Source organism: Toxotes jaculatrix, chromosome 20 (genome assembly GCF_017976425.1).
Source record: "Toxotes jaculatrix isolate fToxJac2 chromosome 20, fToxJac2.pri, whole genome shotgun sequence".
NCBI classification, from domain to species: Eukaryota; Metazoa; Chordata; class Actinopteri; family Toxotidae; genus Toxotes; species Toxotes jaculatrix.
The window spans coordinates 5,925,449-5,948,301 of record NC_054413.1 but is presented as its reverse complement, the minus strand read 5'-3'; the positions used below and the strand labels follow the sequence as shown (position 1 = coordinate 5,948,301).

The 22,853-nt window shown below is 42.4% G+C and overlaps 1 protein-coding gene across 5 annotated transcripts; it reads right to left on the bottom strand.

Annotated features, from left to right (window-relative positions):
* Positions 1–21,919, bottom strand: myom1b (myomesin 1b). Of its 5 annotated transcripts, none has more exons than XM_041065545.1 (38): positions 21,794–21,904; positions 21,086–21,304; positions 18,968–19,102; positions 18,665–18,839; positions 17,586–17,743; positions 17,301–17,393; positions 16,168–16,256; positions 15,898–15,939; positions 13,910–14,071; positions 13,656–13,817; positions 12,117–12,258; positions 11,746–11,945; positions 11,546–11,599; positions 11,325–11,449; positions 10,975–11,158; positions 10,704–10,878; positions 10,471–10,592; positions 8,153–8,632; positions 6,731–6,927; positions 6,506–6,632; positions 6,097–6,281; positions 5,894–6,008; positions 5,617–5,773; positions 5,416–5,522; positions 5,295–5,339; positions 5,043–5,179; positions 4,779–4,923; positions 4,458–4,517; positions 4,198–4,265; positions 3,995–4,108; positions 2,936–3,023; positions 2,807–2,845; positions 2,588–2,693; positions 2,316–2,479; positions 1,910–1,946; positions 1,638–1,660; positions 1,012–1,067; positions 1–902 (listed from the first exon to the last, which is right to left on the bottom strand). In XM_041065545.1, exons 2-38 carry the CDS (start codon positions 21,235–21,237, stop codon positions 642–644), a joined length of 4,881 nt encoding a protein of 1,626 aa, XP_040921479.1. In that variant the 5' UTR covers positions 21,238–21,304; positions 21,794–21,904; the 3' UTR covers positions 1–641. The 5 variants fall into 5 exon arrangements, with proteins under 5 accessions (XP_040921479.1, XP_040921475.1, XP_040921477.1 ...); XM_041065541.1 differs by lacking the exon at positions 8,153–8,632 and adding an exon at positions 3,299–3,358; XM_041065543.1 differs by lacking the exons at positions 8,153–8,632; positions 21,086–21,304 and adding an exon at positions 3,299–3,358 and having other exon boundaries at positions 21,794–21,917.
* Between the last annotated feature and the right edge of the window lie 934 nt (positions 21,920–22,853).

Sequence of the window (22,853 nt, the reverse complement as noted above, 5' to 3'; positions counted from 1 at the left end):
TAGGGAAGTACATGCTCATTTTTATTAGTCTCATCAAGAAACAGGGAGATAGGAAGTGGAGCAATGATCACTACTGTTTGGTATTAACAGTGATCTCAGTCTTCGTTACAGTGGTATCACTATCATCATCCTAATCATTAATGATGGGCTGTGATGGGGACGTGGTAACAGTGGTGAAGGACATCAATAATAATGATAATGAGACAGTGAGTTGACAAACAGGATTCATCATTTCTTTCCTTCGACTTAGCATCGCATCCCATCAACACAACATGTCTCAAACTATTATCTTTGGCTTCCTATTGTCTACAAATGTCTTATTTAATATTCTAACGCAAAGGCTTGTGCCTCTGCATGGCACAGCTTTATACAAACACAAACTAAAATTGCACCAGTAACATTATGAGCAGGCAGAATATCACAAATACCTTTTTTATCTTGAGTCCAATTGGTTAGTCTTGGACCAAATCTCTGGTTTTCACTCTGAACAGTTTGACATTTCGTCTTCAGATTTAGCACCTCTAGAGTTAATTTTATATTCTACACAAACATCCCACACATCCTCAAGCCTTTTTTTCCCCCTTTTAACTGTTTCCAGTGTTTTTCTTTTATACATATTTACGACAAGATTTGGACCGCTTTTATTTTTTCTTGCTGCCCGCCTCTTCAGGGATGAAGACACTTACGGTGAAGTCCCCGCTCTCTGTGCCGTACTTGTTCTTCACCAGGATACTGTATTTGCCAGAGTCCGACGTGTTCACGGCCGTGATAGTGAAGCTGGCGAACTTGCCCGACTCAAACTTCAGGATGCAGTGGTCGTCGGATGTGATCTCCCTGTCGTTCTTCAGCCAGGTGACCTCTGGCACGGGGTCACCCGAAATGTTGCAGGTGAGATTGAGGGCCTGGGGGACAGATAATTACATTACAGTAATTAGAATTATATTTAGGCAGTTAGAGTGACTACCAGCTGTCGAATGTGCAGGTCAGGTTATTTCAGCTGAAACAGTTTACCTTGCCCTCCTGAATGGTGACAACATCAGGCAGGCCTCCTGCTACTCGAGCACGGTCTGAAAGAAATGACGAGTACTTTAATAATTACCACTTAAAAAAAAAAACTTTATTTCTAGGACACTTTCAAAAACAAAAGAGCTTTTCATAAAATATAAACTGTAAAATAATTAAGTAAAGAGAGCAAACAGGGACAAAAGCAACAACACAAAGTAAACAACCTCACTGGACTAAAATCAAGTCACCAAAACGGCAATCTCTTTATGTTAAAGCTAATTATATTTTCAATGTGTTCATGTCACAAATAAGGGTAAAAGGCCTTTTAGTCCAGACAAGAGAGATGGGAAATTCAATTTTGTACATGAGATAAAATCTCAAATACATAGTCTGTTGCTTTATTGCTTTAAAACTAAACAACATTGATTATAAAATCAGCCAAAATGCCAAAAGCAGCCAAAAGAATCAGAGTTATATGAAATGAGTTTTGAGTTTTAGTTACAATAAAATCATAGCATTTGAAACTCAACATTATAACAGGTCTTTATAATAACTCAACAGCTTCATCATCAGCCCCAAAAAACAGCCACATATGAAACAAGTGAAGCCACTGTAAACACAGTCTTACTCACTTCTCTCTGCAACAGCAGCAGCTCTGAGAAGGTAAAAAATAAAAGAGGGAACAAATTAGATCAAAGGTGCTGAGAATCAGAGGTGAAAGTTCAAAATGAATTAATGCATGCATTCACTTGGTCTTCGTGTATTTTCTCAAATCAGGAAAAACTGTGGGTTTAAATTTACAAGCAGCACATCTGTTTGGAACAGTACAAATCAATGCTAATATCACGTGGAGCACAATATTAAAACTAAGAATATGATGGTTATCAAGTAATCAGTAACTTACTTGAGTCTCTGGAATTCTGCAAAAGCATCGTCGAATGCTGCAAAACAAAAACAAGCAGTAAGAATCTGAATCTTTTTTTTTCAGTGGTCAAGTGTGTTGTGTAGTGTGTACTCTAAACACAAAACACGACAAAACAAGAAATCTAAAGTATTTAAAGTATTTAGGTCATTTAAAAAAAAAAAAAAAAAAAAAAACAAATTTAAAAACTCCAACTTTTAAAGAATGGTCTCTGGTTTGATGTTTAAATGAGGAACAGGTTAAAAAATACAGATTGAAAAAGTATCTAAGGAATATAAAACTATAGTACAGTATTGCGCAATAGTCACATGCTAGACTATGGCAACTATAGTGCAGTATGAAGTCACTGTGGCTTAGCAAGAGGTTAGAAATACCCTGACAGCCTCACCTTGACCAGACAACTCAACAGTTCTCCTCAGGCCACCCTTTCCATCATTGAACTCGATGGCATATTTGCCCATGTCTTTCTCTGTGGGCTCTGTGATCTGCAGCCACAGCTGCTCTCCCACCACACCACTCTTTATACGGTCAGAGAAGGCGATGGCTGAATCCCTGTCAGAGAGATACAGGAGTATGTATATGATATATAATGATATATAATCAGTTTCAGTGAAAATGTGCATGTGCTTTCTAATATATAAATGTGTTCAGAGAGCTCACTTGTGGTGCCATGTCACTTGGAGTAAATCGTTATAGTAGCTGACAAAGGTGTAGAGTCTGATGCCCTCATCTGTGCTGGTGATCTTCAGTGGAGTAGAGGAATTGGCTGCAAGCGAAGAAGACGCCGAAAGGTTCATTCAAGTATTCGTTTTTGGTGAAAGACCGAATTTAAAATGAATTCAGTACAACATTGCTTGGAGACAAAATGTTTCTTCTCACCGATAAAACTGAAAACTTCATTCATCAAGTCCTTGAAACCTTAAAGAGAGCAAGATTTGACCATTTTAAGTGATCTGTTTACTGCATTCAGTCACTTATTCTGTTAGTGTGCAAACCGCTCTAGGTTACCCTGATCTGTCAGATTCAACGTGGAAGTGTCCTTTCCTCTGTCGTCCTTCAGAACAACCTCATAGACACCAGCATCCTTCTTGGAAATCTGACAAAGGAAGCAATAAAGTCAAATGCAGTCTCAAACAACACGGATCATCACCAAGATTTTGTAAAGGAATATGATATGTATTCATCTGAAAAGGCAAGCTTTTCTCTTCTGCTTATGGGTGCTGCAGAAAACACATATATGACGCAAAAGCAAAAAAGCCAACAGACAAACAAACAAACAAACATTAATTTAAGAAATAAAAAAATAAGCATTCTCAGGCAAAACCAGAAGCGGCCATTGGCCCATGATGACAATAGAAAACTGATCCCAACTTTCAGTCTTCTCCAGATTAGGTCGCCGGTAAAGTCTGCTGTGTCTGCAGGGGAGTCGCGCTGAAATGGGACACATGTGACATCATGTTTACATGTTATCATGACCTGCAAGGATGGCATGCCACTGCACGCCACTCAGACAGACGTTTAGAGACGATACAGTGGGATGGGAATGAGTTATGAGACACAGAATGAAGACAGGGTTTGGAGAAAATCTGAGAGAAAAGAGCAGAGTAGAACAGAGAAGATGACAGAACAGTTAGAGAAAGAGAGAGAAAACAGCGTCCTAAAGTTTAGTGTGACTTAATTTAGTGGTATTATGATATGATATGTTAAATTTATTTATGAGGAAGTTAATGCTGAAGTTCCCTGGGAAAATTAGTAAAAAAAAAAATTAAAAATTAAATGTTTTAACAGCCCTCTTCTGATCATTTTATAACTTACTTCCTCTTACTCAAAGAGCGTATCTTTGGGATCAGAGTTCAGATGAGAGGAGCCCATAAAATGTGAAGGATCCGTATATTTTTGGAGTATAGGCATAAACAGAGCTGTGCAAGGATTCCACCGTTTACAGTCATATATGCAAATGAATTCATTGACAATTATACAGTACAGAAATACACATGTATATATAGATATATATAGATATGCACATCAAATCACACTTCACACAGGTGTCTTTTCTCATACTCTTACCTGAGCTATTTCCAGTTTCAGCACTCCCTCGGTGAAGCCCAGATGCTCGTCTGCTTTGATCTCACGTCCGTCTTTGTACCACAGTGCAGAGGTCTCCTTCTTCATGTTGCCTACCTAAAATGCAGCACAGCAGAAAGATGTGAAAAATTTAAGACTGTTCTTTAAAGGAGTGCAGCATGAAAAACTGAAAAGTTCTGTCTCACCTTGCATTTCAGCACAACACAGCACTCTGGCGTCACTTCATAACTCAAATACTCGATAAAGTGAGGACCTGGAGCAAACATGGCAGGTATGAAAACGGAAATCATAACACATACTTCCAGGAGAGCGGAATATTTTCAACCATTGGTTAAACCATTTACAACTAATGGTTTAACCAAGGAAATAATCAGCAGATTAAATGATAATGAAAATAACAATTTTAGTCAGTTGCAGCTCTAGTTTGCTGTAACTTCTTCCATACCTTGCTTTCTGAACCATTCTTTCCTCTGGAACTCTGATTCCTTCTGCAGCCCCTTGAACACTGCAAATAAAAAAAAAAAGTTTACAACATTGAGATTTTACAGTTCAAAATGAAGCTGAATCTATCTTAATCTAACCACAACATCTAACCCTGTGATACATGTTTGGTTGCTGTTAAACTGTGTGACAACATGAATGTGGTTAGTGATGCTCTTAAATGTTTTTACTGCCCTCCAGTGTCCAGAACTTAGAGCTGCAGAACTGAGCTCTGTCCAAAAAGTGTAAGAAATGTTTCAGGATGTGTTCATGTGGCTGAGCATACCGTCTCCTATCAGTACCAAGCTGGACTGGTTGGTTGCTTTCCCATCCTGCAACTGGAAGGTGAATGTGCCCTCGTCTGCCGGGGTCAGAGACTCCATGATCATCTCAATCACGCCGGTGTTCTTGTCAAAGTTCATCTTGTATTTCTGCAAAACAAGGATGACAACCTCTGAAAATTTAAGTTAAACATTTGCGCTCTCATCTCCTAATTTCCCTATTCATCATGTATGTAAATTACTTAGGATTAATTTCTTTAGTTGCTTACCTCCCCCTGAGACAGAACATTATCATTGAACACGTAATCGACTTTGCCATTAGCCGAAATCTTCTCCGCTTGCAGCCAAAAGCGAACTCTGCCTTTCTCCAGCAGCTCCACGGCCAACTCTGACTTCAGGGGAATAACTGGTTTGAAGAGGTGCAATAAAGAAGGAGTCAAAGCCAGCTCAAAGAAACCAGTCCCTGTTTCTCAACACACTTAAAAACAGCGGTGACAGGACGTGAAGGGTGATACACTCACTGGGGAATTTGTGGTCGTGACTGATCTCCAACAGCTTCTTCAACTCTGACAAAGAGAGGAGAAGGAGATTCAGAAAAAGAGTTCATAAACATTACATTAACTTCTTGAAAGATGTACTCACCTTCCTCAGAGAGATTGTAGCTGGATGAAGCACCATCAGTGTGGGTGACAAGACAGGAGTAAATGCCAATGTCCTCCTCCCCGGGAGAGTTGAAAACAGCTTTGGACCTGCAAGAAAACTCCGTATTACAGTGATAAAAATGAATTAATAATGGCGAGTCAATCCAAGAGTCACAGCCTCACAGATTTTGACATCTCTCACTTGTTTCCCTTGGTCTCTACAGTCAAGCGAGAGGTGTCTGTGATTTCCTCGTAATTCTTGGACCACACAAATTTGGAGTCAGGGGTCAGGTCACAGCATTCGAAGTTCAGGGAGATAACGCCGTCATCGTCAACATCCACAACTATCTCTTTGGAGCCTGAAGCACAGAGAGGGTAAAGGGGAAACCTTGCAGTGAAGTCATATACTGTGGTAATTTGCAAGACGCTCGTCATTATCACCATCATTTCATCACACTGCCTTTTTTTTTAAATTTCACCTGGTTTGGTCAGAGCTGGGACTGGCTCTGTCTCATCAGAGGTTTGTCCAACACCGGCTTTATTCTGAGCACGAACACGGAACACATACGTCTCTCCTTCCTTCAGATTCTTAATCTGTAAAATAAAAGAAAACAGCCAGATTACACACCAGCTGCTGACACGTGTAAAAGCGAACAGGAAAAGGCCTCCAGATGACTGCGACCTTTATGTACGCCTTCTCCGTAGCCTTGGTGTTGACTCCTCTCCACGCCTCCACAGGTGCGTCCGCTTCCTTGATGTCGATGTAGAACCCGTTGACCGGATCACGACCCTGATACACGGGTGGTTTCCATAGCAGCACCAGGGAGTCACTTCGCACCTCTCTTATCTGCAGGTCATGAGGAGGCCCTGTGGTCCAAAACAGAACAGACACATATTGGAAATATACCTTTCGGGATTTGCAGGTGACACATGCTAAATTAAAAAAAAAACAAAACAAAACAAAACAAAACAAAGAAACAAGAAAGCAGTGTGTCTGGGTGTTTTTTCTCTTCTTGTTCTGGTAATGTTCTAAAAAAGACCATGTCCATGAAAACATTCTCTCAGTAGGCCAGACAGGTGGTCTAACCAACCTGGTACAGCGATGGTCCACTCCTCACACAGGAAGGTGTTGCTGGGCAGTGAAGGGATGCCAACACCTGCCATGTTGGCTGCTCGCACCTGGAACTGGTACTTCCTGTTCTCCTTCAGGTCAGACACCTGAAGACAAAAGTCTTGCTCATGAAATGGTCTTATTTACCTTTAGGTCCGTATCACCTCTAGTTTTGGCCTGAGAAGCTTGTTTCACATCTACTCACTCTGTAGGCCCGCTCACTGACAGCCTTGATGTTGGCCTCGTGCCACTTCCCCGGCACGCCATCGATGACCTCACGGTAATCCACAAAGTAGCCGGTGATGTCAGCGCCGCCGATGAAGGTAGGCTGCTTCCAGGCCAGCACCATGGCGTCACGCACACACTCCAGGACGGTGATGCCATAGGGTGGAGCAGGGGAGGCTGACATGGCAGAAAAGTCAAATTAACACCACAGTGCCTCAGCACGGGAAACAGAGTGATGTAATGGGAAACTGAAGCACTGCAACGAGCTGATGAAACTTCTTTTGACACTTCCACCCAGCTGTTGTCGTTAATTTAAAATCTTTGATCTTTCAAATTCTTGTAAAAGAGCTTATTGTAGCTTTGTGGGTGCTGTTCAGCTTCATAGTCCCATTAATGAAAACCTTTCTGTTTACATCAATTATCGGCCGTACAACTATGACTCACTTTCTTTTGAGGCCAAAAAGTGACCACTGGATTGTGTATAAGTTTAAAAACAATAATAAACAAAAATCTACTGTAACAAAATATTGTCAAAGCTAACCAGCTGCTGGCTGTAGCTTCATATTTAATGGATAAACAGAGAGTCCAAAATGTCATACTACTTCTTCGTACTCTTAATTAGAAAAGGTCAAACGGTGACATATTACATTTGTGGTAACAAAATTCTAACAAGGGACACAGTGATTTCTGAGACTAGGTTGAATGAGTGACTGTGAGCAAAAGGTCTTTCCAAGAGCAGCACCATGTTACATGGTGATAATAAACTGGCCTGTCACACACAAATAGTCACGTGAACTTGATACCCTCCTCTATTTAGCGAGCGAGAAGTTGGTAAAAGTGTCCGAGGGGTCGACGTCTGAAGTGCACAGCCTGCTACCAAAAAGGTCTCAGATCACAAGTGTCCTTCTCTTGTGTTTGCTGAATGACCCACTTCTCGTGTACAGGGTTTAATTAGCTGTCTCTTGCCATGACATACTCCTGTGTGTGTGTGTGTTTGTGTGTTAAAGTGCTCTGGGTACTTGGAGTGGTGGCAGCTCCCGAGGTGCCAGGTAACTGACACCAGGCCACCGAGTGAGGAGGCTGTGGGAAAGTGGTGGCCAGCAAAACTACTGACAAGCGTGACGGTGTTTCGTTAAAGTTTGGTGTGGTTTTACAATGACTTACCTTTAAGAGGAGAATACCAGTTGCACACATCACCTCCTGTTTATTGATTATTTTAGGTCAAATGCCTGTGCATATAAGAGTCTTGCAGAACTGATACAACATGGGAAAGTCTTTTCTTTTTACTTGGAAAGTCAGGGTAGAATATTTTATGAGATCCTAAGTGGGGGGTCATCTTGATTTATTTTGTGGTTTGTTTTCAGTTTGATGAAAAGCGCTTCCATCTGCAACTGTTGCTCACCTGTCGACTCTCTCCTCGGCCTCGCTGTCTCCCGATTAGCAGAGGCATCTACAGAGAACTTACGTGCCTGCCCGGCCTCAGGCCCATCAGCTGTCTCTACAGCCTGATGCTGAACCTCAGCAGTGACTGGGTCTAAGTGTGCAGCTGTGACTATGTCAGTGGGTGAGTTAGAAACTGAGCCTGACACGGACTCTGAGACCAGGTCTTTTGCCAGGTCAGGGGCCCAGGACACACTGCCTCTCTTGCCCCCCTTGTTTTTATTGTCCACGGGGTCAGGCTCTGCGAGGCTTGAGCTAGCAGCCCCGGCCCCCGCCCTGGCTTCAGTGTCAGTCTGAGCTTTTTTACTGGGCTTTTGCATCGTGTCAGGGAGGGACTGGACAGTGTCATGCGTGCCCGTCCAGCGTGGCCTGTGCTCAGTTAGTTGGCCCACGTTACCCCCCGGCCCCATCTCCGGCAACACACCATGAGGGATGCCGCCCCCTACAGGAGTTAGCAGAGAAAAGCAGAAGAGGCTTTTTAAAACAGGCACAAAGATCCATCCACAACTCACAGCTCTTATTTCAATCACACAACAGTGACAGGGCAATAAGAAGAGACAGGCATAAAAACACCAAGAAAGCAATATTCATTACATCAGCCTATCAAATCCAGTAAAATGTCTTCATCTGACTGGGAGTGAAAAATGAAGACAAGATGACCAGCAAGTGACATCCATGTGAGGAGGCTGGTAGGCCTGATACGGGGTTAACATGCAGGCGTGTGAAGTGGAACAGTCGGTGAGTGTGGGTGTGCAGGCTTTGCGCCAACCCTTTATGAAAAAAACACTTCACTTCAGTAACAATGCCCATGGATATCAACACTTCTTAGATTTCCACTCAAAAGATGAAATAATTGCTGTGTTAATACCGAAAGCTGCAGCACACCACGATGTAATTCATACAAAGTCGTGTTGGTGTTACTGGTTTTAGCTGTTCTTTGTTTACTATTTTTCCTCACTTTTAAAAACTCTGAGCTGTAACTTCTCTTCAGTGAAATGTACTACATGATGTAAATACAGTTTATTATTGGTGGTAATAAAACAGCTTGTTCCGTTCTCTGTAATTAAAGATAGAAGAAATTATTGTGTTTCCTGAAAACAGGGTTGCGTCCGCCCATACGAGTGTGCAGCTAAATACATCGGCGTTCTTACTAAGTGTGTTTCACAAGGGAAAACAGAGCATGCCGCTCAGCACAAAGCTGGCCAGTGAATGAGTGACATCCAAAGGCTGGGAGTTGTGTTAGTAACAATGCAGAGAGACTTTAGGGAACATGCAGGAGATCAGAATGAGCATCTTTGACAGTTATTACAACAGTAGCTTTGTTCTGTTTTGCATAGTATATGTTAGGGCTGGGCTCCAATCAATCAGCAGAGTCCTATCTTGACAATATGAAGATATATGTATATGATATACAGTAAAAATTTAATTATCCGACAGAACAAAACTGCTGCCAGGTTTGCTGCTAAGAGAAATGTTATGACAGAGAAACTCAGTGCAGTTTAAGGGTACCAGAGATGTGTGTGTTGATACCTTTAACACCACGTGGGGTTGCTGACACATTTTGTGCCCGGGATAGGTGAGGGATAATGGTGGGGGTGGTGGTGGTGGTGTGTGACATTGGCCTGGTTTGCAACAACCGCTGCATTGGATCACACTGACCCAAATTAGAGGAAGTCTACAAGTCCTGACCCTGACCCCTGCCTCAGGCTGTGCAGGGAGGAGGAGGAGGAGGAGGTGGAGGTAGAGGTGGTGGGGTGGGGGGCGAGGGTAGGTGTAACTGAACATGGTGGTGGGTAGGTGGGGCACACAACAGTGCAGAATAATATGACAGGGTGACAGAGTGGGACCATGGTGGAGAAAGTGTGGGAGTATAAATGCTGATGATAAAAAACAGCTGAAGACATGATACAAAAGAAAAACAGCAGCCTACAACATACTGTATGTTAAAATATCAAGAATGCTAATTCTCGCATGGCTTTCCTAACATCCATCCAAAAATTAAGCAAAGAAAATTTCAGTTCATTCTGTAGTGACATTTCCTCTTTTTAGCCAGCTCACTTTGTCTCACACATTTCAGCTACGAACTGTTCCATGGAGGCAGATGTTTTGATCGCGATATTACGCTAAACATGAACAGCAGTTATTTCAAGTGTATTTTTCTTTTGAGCCACAAATCTTAATAGACAAATAACCTGATAAACTGTAATTCTCAGTTTCCTACTGACTCCTACATTAGCTTGTTTTTTTAGATGGACAGTATAAACCCTCCGTCTCACTCACCAATAGCAGCCTTCACCTCCACAGCCTCAGACTCCGGGGAGAACTGGCTGAGCCCTGCAGCGTTCACTGCCCTCACCCTGAACATGTACTTCTCTCCTGTCATCAGACCGTGGCAGATGAACCTGTAAATATGTTTGATCAACTGTGATGGTGGCAATGCATTTCCAGAAAATAAGCCTATCCTGCAAAATCCATTCTAAAAAAAAAAAAAAAAGAATGAGCTGTAATTTTACCTGGTAGCATTTACAGGCTTGTTGTTGCATGGCTCCCACACGTTGCTGCCCTCAACACTCGCCTCAATGTAGTATCCAATCAACTCTTTAGCATCATGGGATGCTTCCCAAGACACAACAACTGAAGTGTCTGTGTTTCTAGTGGGGATAACTTTGCCTGGGGCAGAAGGGATATCTGTGGACGAGAACCATGTACATTCATTGTAGAGTCATTAACTGAGAATGGATCTCGGCTGCTTTTAGTGATACGTGTGTTCGTGCTTTTTCTCACCAAGCTTGTCGCCAACTGTGGTGGCCTCAGTTGGGTCAGAAGGTTCACCGACGCCGGCGGAGTTGCAGCACCGGACGCGGAAGCTGTAGGATTTCCCTTCAGCGAGATCAAACAATGCAAAGCGAGGAGACTTGACTGGGATCTCTGTGTTCACCCTCTGCCAGCTGTCTGTGCCTGAGACACACTGACAGATAATACAGATACAACGGTCAAGGGTCATCCATCACAGATACACTGACTTGAAACAACTTTACATGCAGATCCAAATGACAAAATGTTTCCAGCGCTTTAGTGTGGATTTCTTTGAAAAGTAACATGTAAGAATATGTTGTTAACAAGACATAATTTACCTTTTCCACATAGTACATAACACCCTCCAGGCCTTTCTCTCCAGGCGGCTTCCAGCTCAGCACCACATAATTCTTGGTTGCCTCTGTCACCTGTAGCTCACGAGGTCTTCCAGGAACAATGCCCTCTGATGGTCAAAGGATAAAGGACAATGTCACAACAGCTGGGCAGCAGAAAAACATGTCATGGAGAGTATAACTTATTTAAAAATAAGATCTCCTACCTGCAGGCTCCTCCTCTGTGACAATGATTTGGCCAGTCCAGGGAGCAGAAGTACCTGACAACAAAAACATCAATCATGTAAATGTTTTGTCCATATTTTACTGCTGCTATCCCTTTACTTTTATGAGGCAGAAAAGTTCTTTAACGATGGACAGGAGTATGGTGGGGTCCGTCTGACCGGACATACAGGTTCAGCTGTACCTCTCATGCGGGCGCGGTCAGCTGGGTCCATGGCAGCCACTGGTTCAGACACTCTGGACGGGCGACTCATGCCACTCTTGTTGACAGCACGCACACGGAAGATATAGGACCGGCCCTCCACCAAGCCGGTCACAGGGAAACGGGCAAACTTGACTGGAGTGTCATTGCACTGGATCCAGTGGGTGGTTCCAACCTCACACCTGTACATATATTATAAATTTAAAACATACATACTGAAGTTTTTTTTTTTAATGTATCACCATCACTATAGTGTCTTTTTCCTTGACTTTGATAAAATGTTTGACTTTCTTTAAATGGGACTGCTGCGAGACAAATGTGAGCGTGACATAGGCAGCAACACATTGACTGACCTGTCCACAAAGTAGCCCAGGATGGAGTTGCCACCATCCACAGCTGGCTGCTTCCAAGTCACAATAATGTAATCCTTGTTGGCATCCAGGCAGCGAACATCCAGGGGGGCACCTGGAGCTCCTTCAACCTCAGCATCAGCATCTAACACATACAGTAATAACACATACATGCATGAACAGCCTTCACTGTTTTGCTTTTTTTTTAGTATTTATTTAACACTGACCAAAAGTCACAACTACAAAAGCTTGATTCTAGTTATTTAAATGTGCTTTGCCCTGTGTTGAACTGTGTAGCTGCAGGGCTTGACGCCAGGAATGTCTCTGGTCCTCAAGTCAAGCACAAGCCGAACGCAATCAGTGGCAGGAGGACAGAATTAGCAGCAGCCCACCCCGGAGTGAAAGGGGATAAGAGAGGTGACTCTTAAAGAAACACAAGGGTAAAGCCAGGGCACCTAGAAAAGACTTCACCGCAGACAAGAGTTGCATCATAAAGTAAGAGCGCGTGTTAGCAGAGTATGCATGTGTTTGTAGCCTGTTTTTTTTTTTTTTTTACAACCACAAGGGCGATGTCTTAATTACTCTTCAAATTATATCAAGATTTTTAAATTAAACATTTCAAAAAGAAACAGAGACATTTTCTTTTTGCAGCAACTTCATAAAATGATCACTTCACATTTCAGAACTGGGCAGCCCATTGTTTCTCCTTGAAGCAGATATTTACAGGATCTGTCTGCGCTAACAGACAGACTCATTCCACAGCTGAGCTCTCTGAGAATAGCCTGACTGCTGCCAGGCTCATATAGCGTTTTGTTATGGAGACTGTACCTGGCGTCTTCTTTACTGGGCGACCCTGTAGCAGGGGAACAACAGGATCTATTTTCTAGCTCATTCATACTCAACATGGTTCCTCCGCAGAAGCTGAAGTTTCAAAGGTCAGATTGTCTCCGAAGGCAGCGAAGATAAGCTTCACTGACCACTTTTTCCACGGCATTCAAACAGATGCCAGGGAGTTGCCACTCTGTGGTGTCTCTATTAGAGATATCCTATTTAAAACCACTTACTCACATTCATACACTTTGACTATTAAATGCGGTATTGTCGTCAGGTGCCAGAGGACATGCTGTTGTGACTTTGACCTCGATCTGATGACATACTTGACAAAAACAAAGCTGGGGCCACCAGGCTGCATTTAGATTGTGTTGGCTGGGGTTGCAGTTAAAATGTCTGTGGGGAGATATCTTAGATACGTAGCATTTTAGAGAATTAAGGGCTTGAGGATCTTTCCTAAATGTGTATGAAGTAAGATTTTACAGCAAGCTTTGCTGATGTTCTGATATTTAAACAGTGGTTTGAATGAATGTGAATAAGTCAAAGTTAGACCTCAGAGTCTCAGGCTTAGAGACAACAATGGAGCAGGATATGAATGTTATTCAGGCAAGTAGCAGTTGAAGGGGGCATATTTACAGCCATCTTTACATTCTAATCCCTCATCTAGCGAGGAACGGAGAGTCTTTTAAGTTTTATGGAAGGTGCCCCCACCTCTGACAAAGACATAGGCTGAGTAGGTTTCATATCCAGACTTGGTGATGACACGCAAGGTGTAGAGACCCTCATCCTCCTTGTTGAGATGTGTGAGTGTCAGTGTGGCTCTGTCTCCACTCCAGTGCATGTGGAACCATTTAGATGGAGACAGCAGAACATCTGGAAAACACACCAGTGAATATTAGCAAGGTAAGATGGGCAGAAGAACTATATGCCAAGGACAGAGTTGTCTTTCTGAGTTGTCTGCTAACCGTCTCTGTACCACTGGACCTCTGGCTGGTAGCGGTGCAGGGCAGGGTAGATGATGACCGTACACCCCAGACTCATGGTCTCCCCCTCTCTCCCAAAGGATACGCCAAACTTATCAACAATGTGAGTCTGGAAGGTGATGCCATACTCAGACACTGGGCCCTCTACACACAAAGCAAGAGACAGCAGAGTCAGAGTTTGGACTGGCATTAATGTGCTACGGTGAATCTTGCAAATTCAGACAAGCGAAAAGACTACTGTGTTCAAATCAAGAAGAAGGAGCAAAACATTGCCAGGATATCATCACGTCAAAAATCATATCCAACAGAAAAACCCAGAGAAAACATGAACAATAAGCTAGATCACAACTTTTCAACCACACTAAAGAAGGTGGAGAAGAAAACGTGTATCAAAAAAAACACAAATCCAGACCAAATGAGTGACTCTGAAACTACAGCACAGTGCTCACAAAAAGAACTCGGTGAAATGTGACAACTTGTTGTCATGCATTGAACAGTGGAACACAAAAAACACAAGTTAAACAGAGGTTAAATAGAAAAACAACACACAGTACAGTATGATTTCAGTTGTTTTAATTAGTTCAAAGTACAATTAAAGGATCAGCGTGTAGGATTTAGTGGCATTTAGTGATGATGTTGTGATGCTAACCAATTTAAAAACATTTAAAATGTGTCCAGGATGAAATAATGATTTCTAAAATCTAAAAAATATATGTTTTTTAACAGTTCTCTACTTTTACCAATACGTTCCAAGGCTCTATTACTTAAAGCAGACACTATCAAATGGCAGCAAAATGTGTTCTCATTTAAGTCAGATGCATCTGAAGAAAATTCTCACAGCAGCATTGCATAGAAAACGTAAGCCAGGGAAAGCAAGAAAGCTTCAGCAGTTCATGAAGACCTTGCACAGACCTACTGCCTAAACTACATGAGAACATCAGCTTCCAAGGTTGCATACTTGCATCATTGTTGATGCACGCAGTCTGCTGTTTTTCAACCAGAAATGCAGAAAAATCTGTAGATTTTTCCAGATTAACTACTTTATATCTCACAGTTCCGAGAGAACACTGTGAACTTGGCTGTGGAATTTCGACACAGACAAGAGTGGCCATGCATGGACACGTAGTCAGTGGAAACATTAAGTTCATCAAAATGTTTTCAAACCAGATTCCTGTGAACCTGTTACCTTCAGACCTGGCCCCTGCATTGTCGCCGCAGCATCAGAGAAACAAATAAGTTGTTAGTGCAGTAGCACCCACTGTTCTTCCAGCTCTCATTCACCCACATCTCCACCACCCCTCCGCCTGAGGTCAGCCATATATCAATAACCCAGCATGGGTAACATATATAAATCTTTTTTAGAAAGATTAGATTTATTTTTTAGAATGACTAATAAACACTAAATCAAGCGTTTTAGCTCATTGATTTGGTTTAACTGCCAGCAAGTTTTCAGCAAAAAATAAAAAATCTCTACTAGACCGACTCTATGATACATGAAAGGCAAGGCAAGGCAAGGTTTATTTATATAGCACCATTCGTACACAAGGTAATTCATAGTGCTTTACAGATTACATTAAAATCATAGAATAAAAACAAATCATATAACATTAAAATCATAAATAATAGAATAAAAGAAATATATTAAAACATCTAGATGAAAACACGAGACAGACAAAGTTAGCAACTGGCTGAGGAAGAAAGCTAAAACCAAAGAAGAATTGGTGGAAACCAAAGCAGAGCTTTTAATGTTGCTTAGCATCTGCTGGATATTTAACAGGCAATCCTTTGCTAAAATATTAGCTGTAGCACTTTAATCAAATAATAATTCAAGGCCGTGTGTCTTTCAATTTTTTCAGTGTTGGAGATATTCTACCCCCTAGTGGCCATGAATGAATAAATGCAGCTTTAAATGCACAATGCAGGATATTTTTTTTTAAATGCAACAGTGGAAACAGTGAATTAACACTTACGTCTAGGTGATGGGAGGGACTCATCAATTTCACCTTTGAACCCTATGGAGAAAAGCAGCAGTTGCTATTAAAACATGCAACACATGCATCATTTTCTATAACACTAGTAACAAATTGCACGCATTATACTGACAAAATATCGAAATCATTTGAGATATCACAGTTGGTATGATTGCTGTTTTTTCTTCTGATTTAAATAATTTTGTGATTGTGTGAAAATTGTTCTTTCACGTCGAGAACTCTGGGGCGCTGGGACTCGGTGAGACCTACTCTTAACGACGACGGAGGCAAACGCAGACAGCTCTCCCTTGGAGTTCATGGCAGAGACGCGATACTGCGCTGTGTCGTCAAAATCACATCTGAAAGAGGAGAGGATCAGGTGATCAATGTCCATGATACGCACATTCTCTTAAGGATTCATGTGTACAGTGCCCCCCCCCCCCCACCTCAACCTCAGCCCTCTCAGCCATGTAAATAATACCAACCATGTGAACCCTGACTGTAAAGCGTTCCATAACTCCCGGCCAGGAATACTCTGGCAATAAATAGAAACCACTGGTGATGTCATTTGCATCAGGTGGTGTGGGTTTCTGTACACGACAGTGTCTGTTGTGGGCTGCACATAATGGGGACCAACAATCCGACTTTACGAGACTTATTCAACAAAAACATAAGACAAATCTGAGGAAGTGGTATTTATGTTTATGCGTTTTGTAAGTTTTGACTGTGTGTTGAATTGATCAAATACGATCTCAGCTATCTTTAGACATGCACTTTGTTATCTGTGGCAGCCAGGGAAATAGTGTGGCTCTTCTCCAGGTCACAGTCCTACAGTGTCACTCTGTTTAAGCCAGTTAGGCAGGGATAAAGGCAGACATCAACACTACCATGCCACACATGAAAAGTGAAGCTTTGGCTCTTCCCATTGGGTATGGTCCTGACTGAATGCTGAAACCACGGCTAAAGTAAATTCAGGTATGAGTAGAGACAGGCTGCAAAAAATCTAAGTAGGCTAAGTATGTGTCAGAAATAATTTTTGTGCCAAATCTCTCTTTTTTTGAGTAAAACACAAAAATAATTTTGATGGCTCACTTTCAGCTCATAAATTTATCCAGTCGAATGCAATTTTGGGGAGACAAGCAGCAAGCCCAAATCTAAACTTCAAATTCTCACTCCTGAGCACTATGGGAGGCTTCACTGGCACTACATCCATGCTACATCCGTGCTCGGCATACAAATAAGCTGCGTGCCAATAGTTGGACTCTCCAAAATGTTTCCACTGATTCTACAAAAGCCGTAAAGATGCTGAAATGTGTTGGATGTTAAACTGTTACACAAGATGTCAGAGGCTCTTTTAAGAATAATTTATTTTAAGTACTGTGGACATGAAAAGCTGCACCTACCTGTTAATCTCCAGTGAGTGCACGCTGTACCTGCTCTCAAGTTTATACTTGCCAGGGTTGGCAAGGGGGTCGATTGCCACATTGTTTTTGTACCTTGTAGTGGGATGCAGAGAACATGAAAGAGGAAAGAGCAAGGGAAGCAGAAAAGGCTTAAAATGAAGTCAAAAGATGAAAAAAATAAAGCCATGGAAAATAGATAGAGCTCAAAGAAACAAGCAGGCTGTTGAGAGAACGGCAAGGACAGACTTCAGGTTATGTTATGGGTGATGTGTGTTGGTGACCTACCAGACGACCCGTGGGTCGGGCCAGCCGCTGACGGTGCAATGCAAGCGCACACACTGCTTTTCCCACACTGTGTGGGAGCGAGGTTTAATCACAAACTCCGGGGCGTGCATCAGGCTGTCTTCGTTCATGCGCTTGAAGTGTTCCTCGTGTTCATGGATCTAAAGATAGCAGAGTAAATCACTCAGGACAACTGAATCTTTGCCAGCCATAAACTGTTACACCACACAAAAAGTGTACAAAAAAAATGATTTTACCAGGAATTCACAATGCATGCTTGAAGCAAAAACAAAGACTGTACATACACAAACTGAGCAAGATACCAACATATCTTTATTTGTTTACACTTGCAAGGTGTGTGTACTTGACACGTGTTATGAGTGTGACTGTGTGTTGTTCATTATGTCCTATGAATAGATAGCGGTGTTGAGGCCCCATGTAGTTGTGCACCCAGAAACTCAGCACATAAAATGACAACACCCATGGCACATTGCTTCCCTGTGTCTCAAGGAACACGATCTCCTGAGGAATTTGTCACCCAGTAGTAAGACTGTCTGGCAGAGTGGAGGCAGATAAATACAGTGGGGGGGCTTTTATGATGCTCTGTGAATGGCTGGGTACTTCACATAATCACCCAGGGACATAAATAACTCCCTTGTGTAAGGAATAGTAATAACAACCAGTTAGCCACAGACACTTGGTCTTCCTAAGAAGGACTGCGATTAATTTCGCTCAGTTATGCAACCATGCAGATAAAACAGATGACTAACGAAGCCTAATATGTTTAAAAGATGGAGGGTTTTTTTTTCACTGTGGTGTCGCAAGTAAGAAAAGACATTTTGGGATGTTATAAAAGAGGATGTCTACAGTGAGGGTGTCACAAGAAACAAAAAAAAAATCTGTTATGTTTTGAAGCAGAAAAATCTGTCACAAGTAAGAAAAGAGTCTATGATGCCATGAGACAGAATAGTCTACCATGGCAATCATGTCACAGATGTGTTTTTGACTTAAAGCACTGTCTACTTGTAAAAGACAGTGGCTTCCTGTATGACCTTGAAACAGCGTGAAACCCCTTCACTGACCCTTTTGTTCAGAGAGATGCGTTCAGCTGACTCGCGCATGGCCTCCTTCCTGGAGATCTGCTCTGACCTCTCCATCTCCAGGCCACTGGTGAACAAATCCCTGCGGGCCATGTATGCAGCAGTGTCCCTCACCCTTGCTTCCTCTGTATTCGATAATCCTGTAGCAAACTCTTGACTGGGAGTCAGCAGAGCACAGCCGTGTGGATGGATGTGGGGAGTAAGGAATAACATTAAAACTGAAATAACTTTAAAAGAAGAGGATTTTTGGGGGGTTTCAGTTTTATATAGTGAGGTGTTCATTACCTGCCCCTGAAGATAGGCACTACATAGCCGATGATTTGGTTCTCTTTATCCACAGCCAAGTAAGTTGGCTTGGCTCTCTTGGGTATGGGGCTCAGTCTGCTCTCTTCCAGCCCAGAGTGTGAAGACACTTTAAGTCTGAGACATACAGCATACCATCAGCCTGGCACACACCCAGACAGTGCAACTAATAAAATAACATTAACATGTAGGGATAAAGCCAAAGTCGCAGGAAGATGGGTGGTAGATTAGGGTTCAGTGGGAAAGTAGTGTAGATGGTTTAGTTGTGACTGTAGCATTTTTACACCTGTGCAATGATTCCTTTGTCCAAATCAACATCACAACATCTCAACACCTCCACTGAGAACCACTGAAAACAATAATCACTGAATCATTACAAAAACCCAAACAACACTTTTGCTGCAGTCCAATTCACTGTGGATTCCAGAGCCACAAATCTCAGAGTACAAGTGATGCTGATACTGATATTATAGCCCATGGGACTCACATCACACTTGATAACCTTGACCACCACTCGTAGCAATTCAAAGCCATGTTGCATCAATCCTTCACATTGTACTGCTGTGCCAAGATGAATGAAGAAAGGGGATGTTAAGTTTAGAGGGAAGGGCGCTCAGAGAAATGCCCATAGCATCTCATACATCTAATATATCAGTTTTCCAAACCACTGTACAATGTAGGTCAGGCTCCACTCACTTTGTCATTCTGGATGAAGAGGGAAACACTATCTGTAGCACTGGAGAGTTGAAGAACTTGATAGGGAGACAGGAGCAAGAAGGGTGACAGGGCAGCTGCCCTCATTTTTACTGTATCTATATGGGTCAGTGCCTTTTTAGCTCTGACCATTCACATCCTCTTGACTTTCCAGGATCAGAAGTGCAACAATATAATATCTGAGGCTGCGGTTTCATTACTGAAATCCAGTGAAGGTTATCCCATATAACAAATACAATGTTCACGTCTTCATAAGTACAATTGCATCTTTAACCACATTATCATAAACACTATGACTGTTGACACATCACACAATCCCCCTTTCCTCAACGCAGCACAGATTCGCTGGCTGATGTGCTGCCCAGCAGTGTAAAGGCAAAGATCAAATGGTGTTAGCAGAACCTAAGCCCTCTGACCTGTTCACACTCTCCAGGCCAGGGTATTTAAAGACTTGCCAGGCACTGTAAAAGATACGATCAGGGTAAACTGGGTGTTTCGTTATTCCCAGGGTAAAACAGCTCAACAGACTCCGTCCTTTTATCAGGACATGTGAATTGATTGACTGAGCCTGTTCACCTTTTTACTGACTGCTGTGACCATTGACATCATAACAGATTTTGGAGAATCAGCCATAAAACCAAACTACTGACAAACATCACGACTTTCCCAGTAAAACCAGAGCTTATTTCCATTCATATGTTACACACACATCAGGTACATGAACACTAGACGACTGAACAGCAGCTTCAACCGTAAGCAATCAGGTTTTAAAGACAATAAATCTGTAATACAAGGGTTCAGCTTTGAAGTGGACAAGACTGAGAAACTGTCACTTCTTATTTACCCTCCAACATGGTATGCACAGGTCAAGATTCTATTTCAGTCCATGCCATATAGCATAATTCAGCCATTACATAACAGCACATTTCCTTACAGCTTATCTAACAAAGGTTTTTGCTCTGGAGTGTTATATTACCCACAACCATTTAGTTATAGTTGTATTAAAAGTAAGAGTTTGTCAGCGAGCACGAAAGCACACAGGGCACCTCTCAGCCTACATGCAAAGAGTTTCATGCAGGATTCAGAACTGATTTCAAACAGCAACAATCCTCATGTGTGAAGGAGGGTTGATCGAAAGTGGGAGAGATCTCGGAAGGGGAGAAAGACGGTTACTTGTTGTCAATATAGCAGCAGAGCAGGGAAGATGATCCCAGAGATGTGACTGTGATGGGTGTGGGGGGGCTTGATCAGTAGGGTTGGTGTTAAGAGAGGGGGATGGGCAGGGGCGGGTGGAGGTGGGGGGCAGCAGGGCTTTCCTGTGACAAAGACGTGGATTGATGAAGGCAGGGCATGAGTCTCCATCCACCTCCTCTTCCTCCTCCTTACCCTCTGCTCCTGCTGGTGGCGGAGGTGCTGCTGCCAGCAATGTATCTGCTGCTGGCCTGGTACTGGCTCATTTTTGACTCCGTCTCCTTGCTACGGTAGCCACGGTCGTAGTGGCGATGGTGCTTCTGGTAGAACGGTAAAGATCCAGACATGCTGCAGGCCGCTCCTGGTACGAGCCCTTGAGTTTCCGAGTTTCTTGCTGCCTATTTGTTTGTCTGTCTGGTCAGTTAATGAGCAGGTGGATTTACTGTTATCATAATATACTGTAGGCTCATTATGACTTTCACTGAATTATAGATTTTACAGGATTTTTTTAAAATTAACAAGCCAATGGTTTCATTTACATCAACATGTTCTGTTCATTACAGTTGAACATGGTTTATTCTTGTTGTCATGATGGGAAAAAAATGTTCAAATGTTCTAAAAAAATACACCGCGGAGAAATAATGTAATCCCCATGATGCCACTAGAAGTATATTAAAAATGTTCCAGAAACAACTGCATGATATTCCGTTGATCAAAAAAGAAAACAAGGAAAAGTCTTTTAACCATCATGAAACCTGTGAATACAAACCTGCAACATCAGCTCGCAAGACATGATATAAGATTCAGGCAAGCAGGCACGTTCTCAGCATGCTTAGACAGACATATGCAACAACTACAACCTGGCTTATCACATCTTATCCCTGCACAACAGTTGCCACTTACCCCGGACAAAGCCCCTCAAACTCAAAACTTTACAGGAAAAGATGGTCCAACTCCACGTTTAAAGCTTGATATCCCAGCAGACCTACAGGTAGGTGCACACAGGGCTGTGGTCTTCACAACAAAAATAATATTGGCCCTTGCCGGAGTGTCCAAGCAGCAGTCACAGCCTTTTATGGTGAGGGTGGAGATAAATATAGCTGAGAGCAGAGCTGGGGGGCAAGTCAACTCCCGTAGTGCAACGCACTTATGGGTACAGGTCTCTGCCAATGCACATTAACGTCTGGAATGCAGGTAAACACAGGGTTACTTTTCACTGTTTTTATTTACTATTTAATATTGTTTTTTATTCATTTAATGACATTCTTTGCCTGTACGAAATGTATAGTAAGACATACAGTATAGTCAAAGCCTACATACTTGAAATCAGAACAGCACCACATTACCCAGCCTTTTCCCAGGCATCAGCGATCCCTGGATTCCTGAGATGCTGGTTTTGATTACTTTTTTTTAATGTCATTTAAAGTCCATCAAGACCTTGCCGACTTATAGGCTGAGGTTTTACCACAACAGTCTCAGCTGTGACTGTTGCTAACTTTAGCTATGCTATTGTTACTTGCTTCACATACAACAAATGCCATTTACTGTCTCTTTGTCACTCTCTCTTTCAGTCTCAGTCATTTGTTGAGGTACACAAAAGTTCCCTCTTGTCCCCTCTGCTCATAAACAGCTACTAAAACACAAGGTGAAACAAATCAGAGACTCAGGGTCTAGTGGTGGACTGATGCTACACGAGTGAAAATGTGATAAAAAAAAAAAAAAAGGAATTAAAAGTTATCGAAAGTTAAAGAAAGGACAGAGAAAGTTTGTTAAAGGCCGTTTGGCAGGTAGATTCAATTTGACCACCACAGATGTTTGGCTGTAGCTCTGGAAATTGACTGCAACACAAACACCTGGTAAATTTCCATGGCAAAGATATGTCGCTGACCACTTCTGAGGCCTTTTCAGTCCTCACACATCACTGTCCCACACAATGATCAGCATGACAACATTCCTAAAATGT

Coding starts and splice junctions, on each gene's coding strand:
- myom1b (XM_041065545.1), bottom strand. CDS start 21,237: ATGTCTGGATCTTTACCGTTCTACCAGAAGCACCATCGCCACTACGAC. Junction 4,518..4,778: donor CTTGGTACTGATAGGAGACG/GTATGCTCAGCC, acceptor TTTTATTTGCAG/TGTTCAAGGGGCTGCAGAAG. Junction 2,480..2,587: donor CAAGTGACATGGCACCACAA/GTGAGCTCTCTG, acceptor TCTCTCTGACAG/GGATTCAGCCATCGCCTTCT.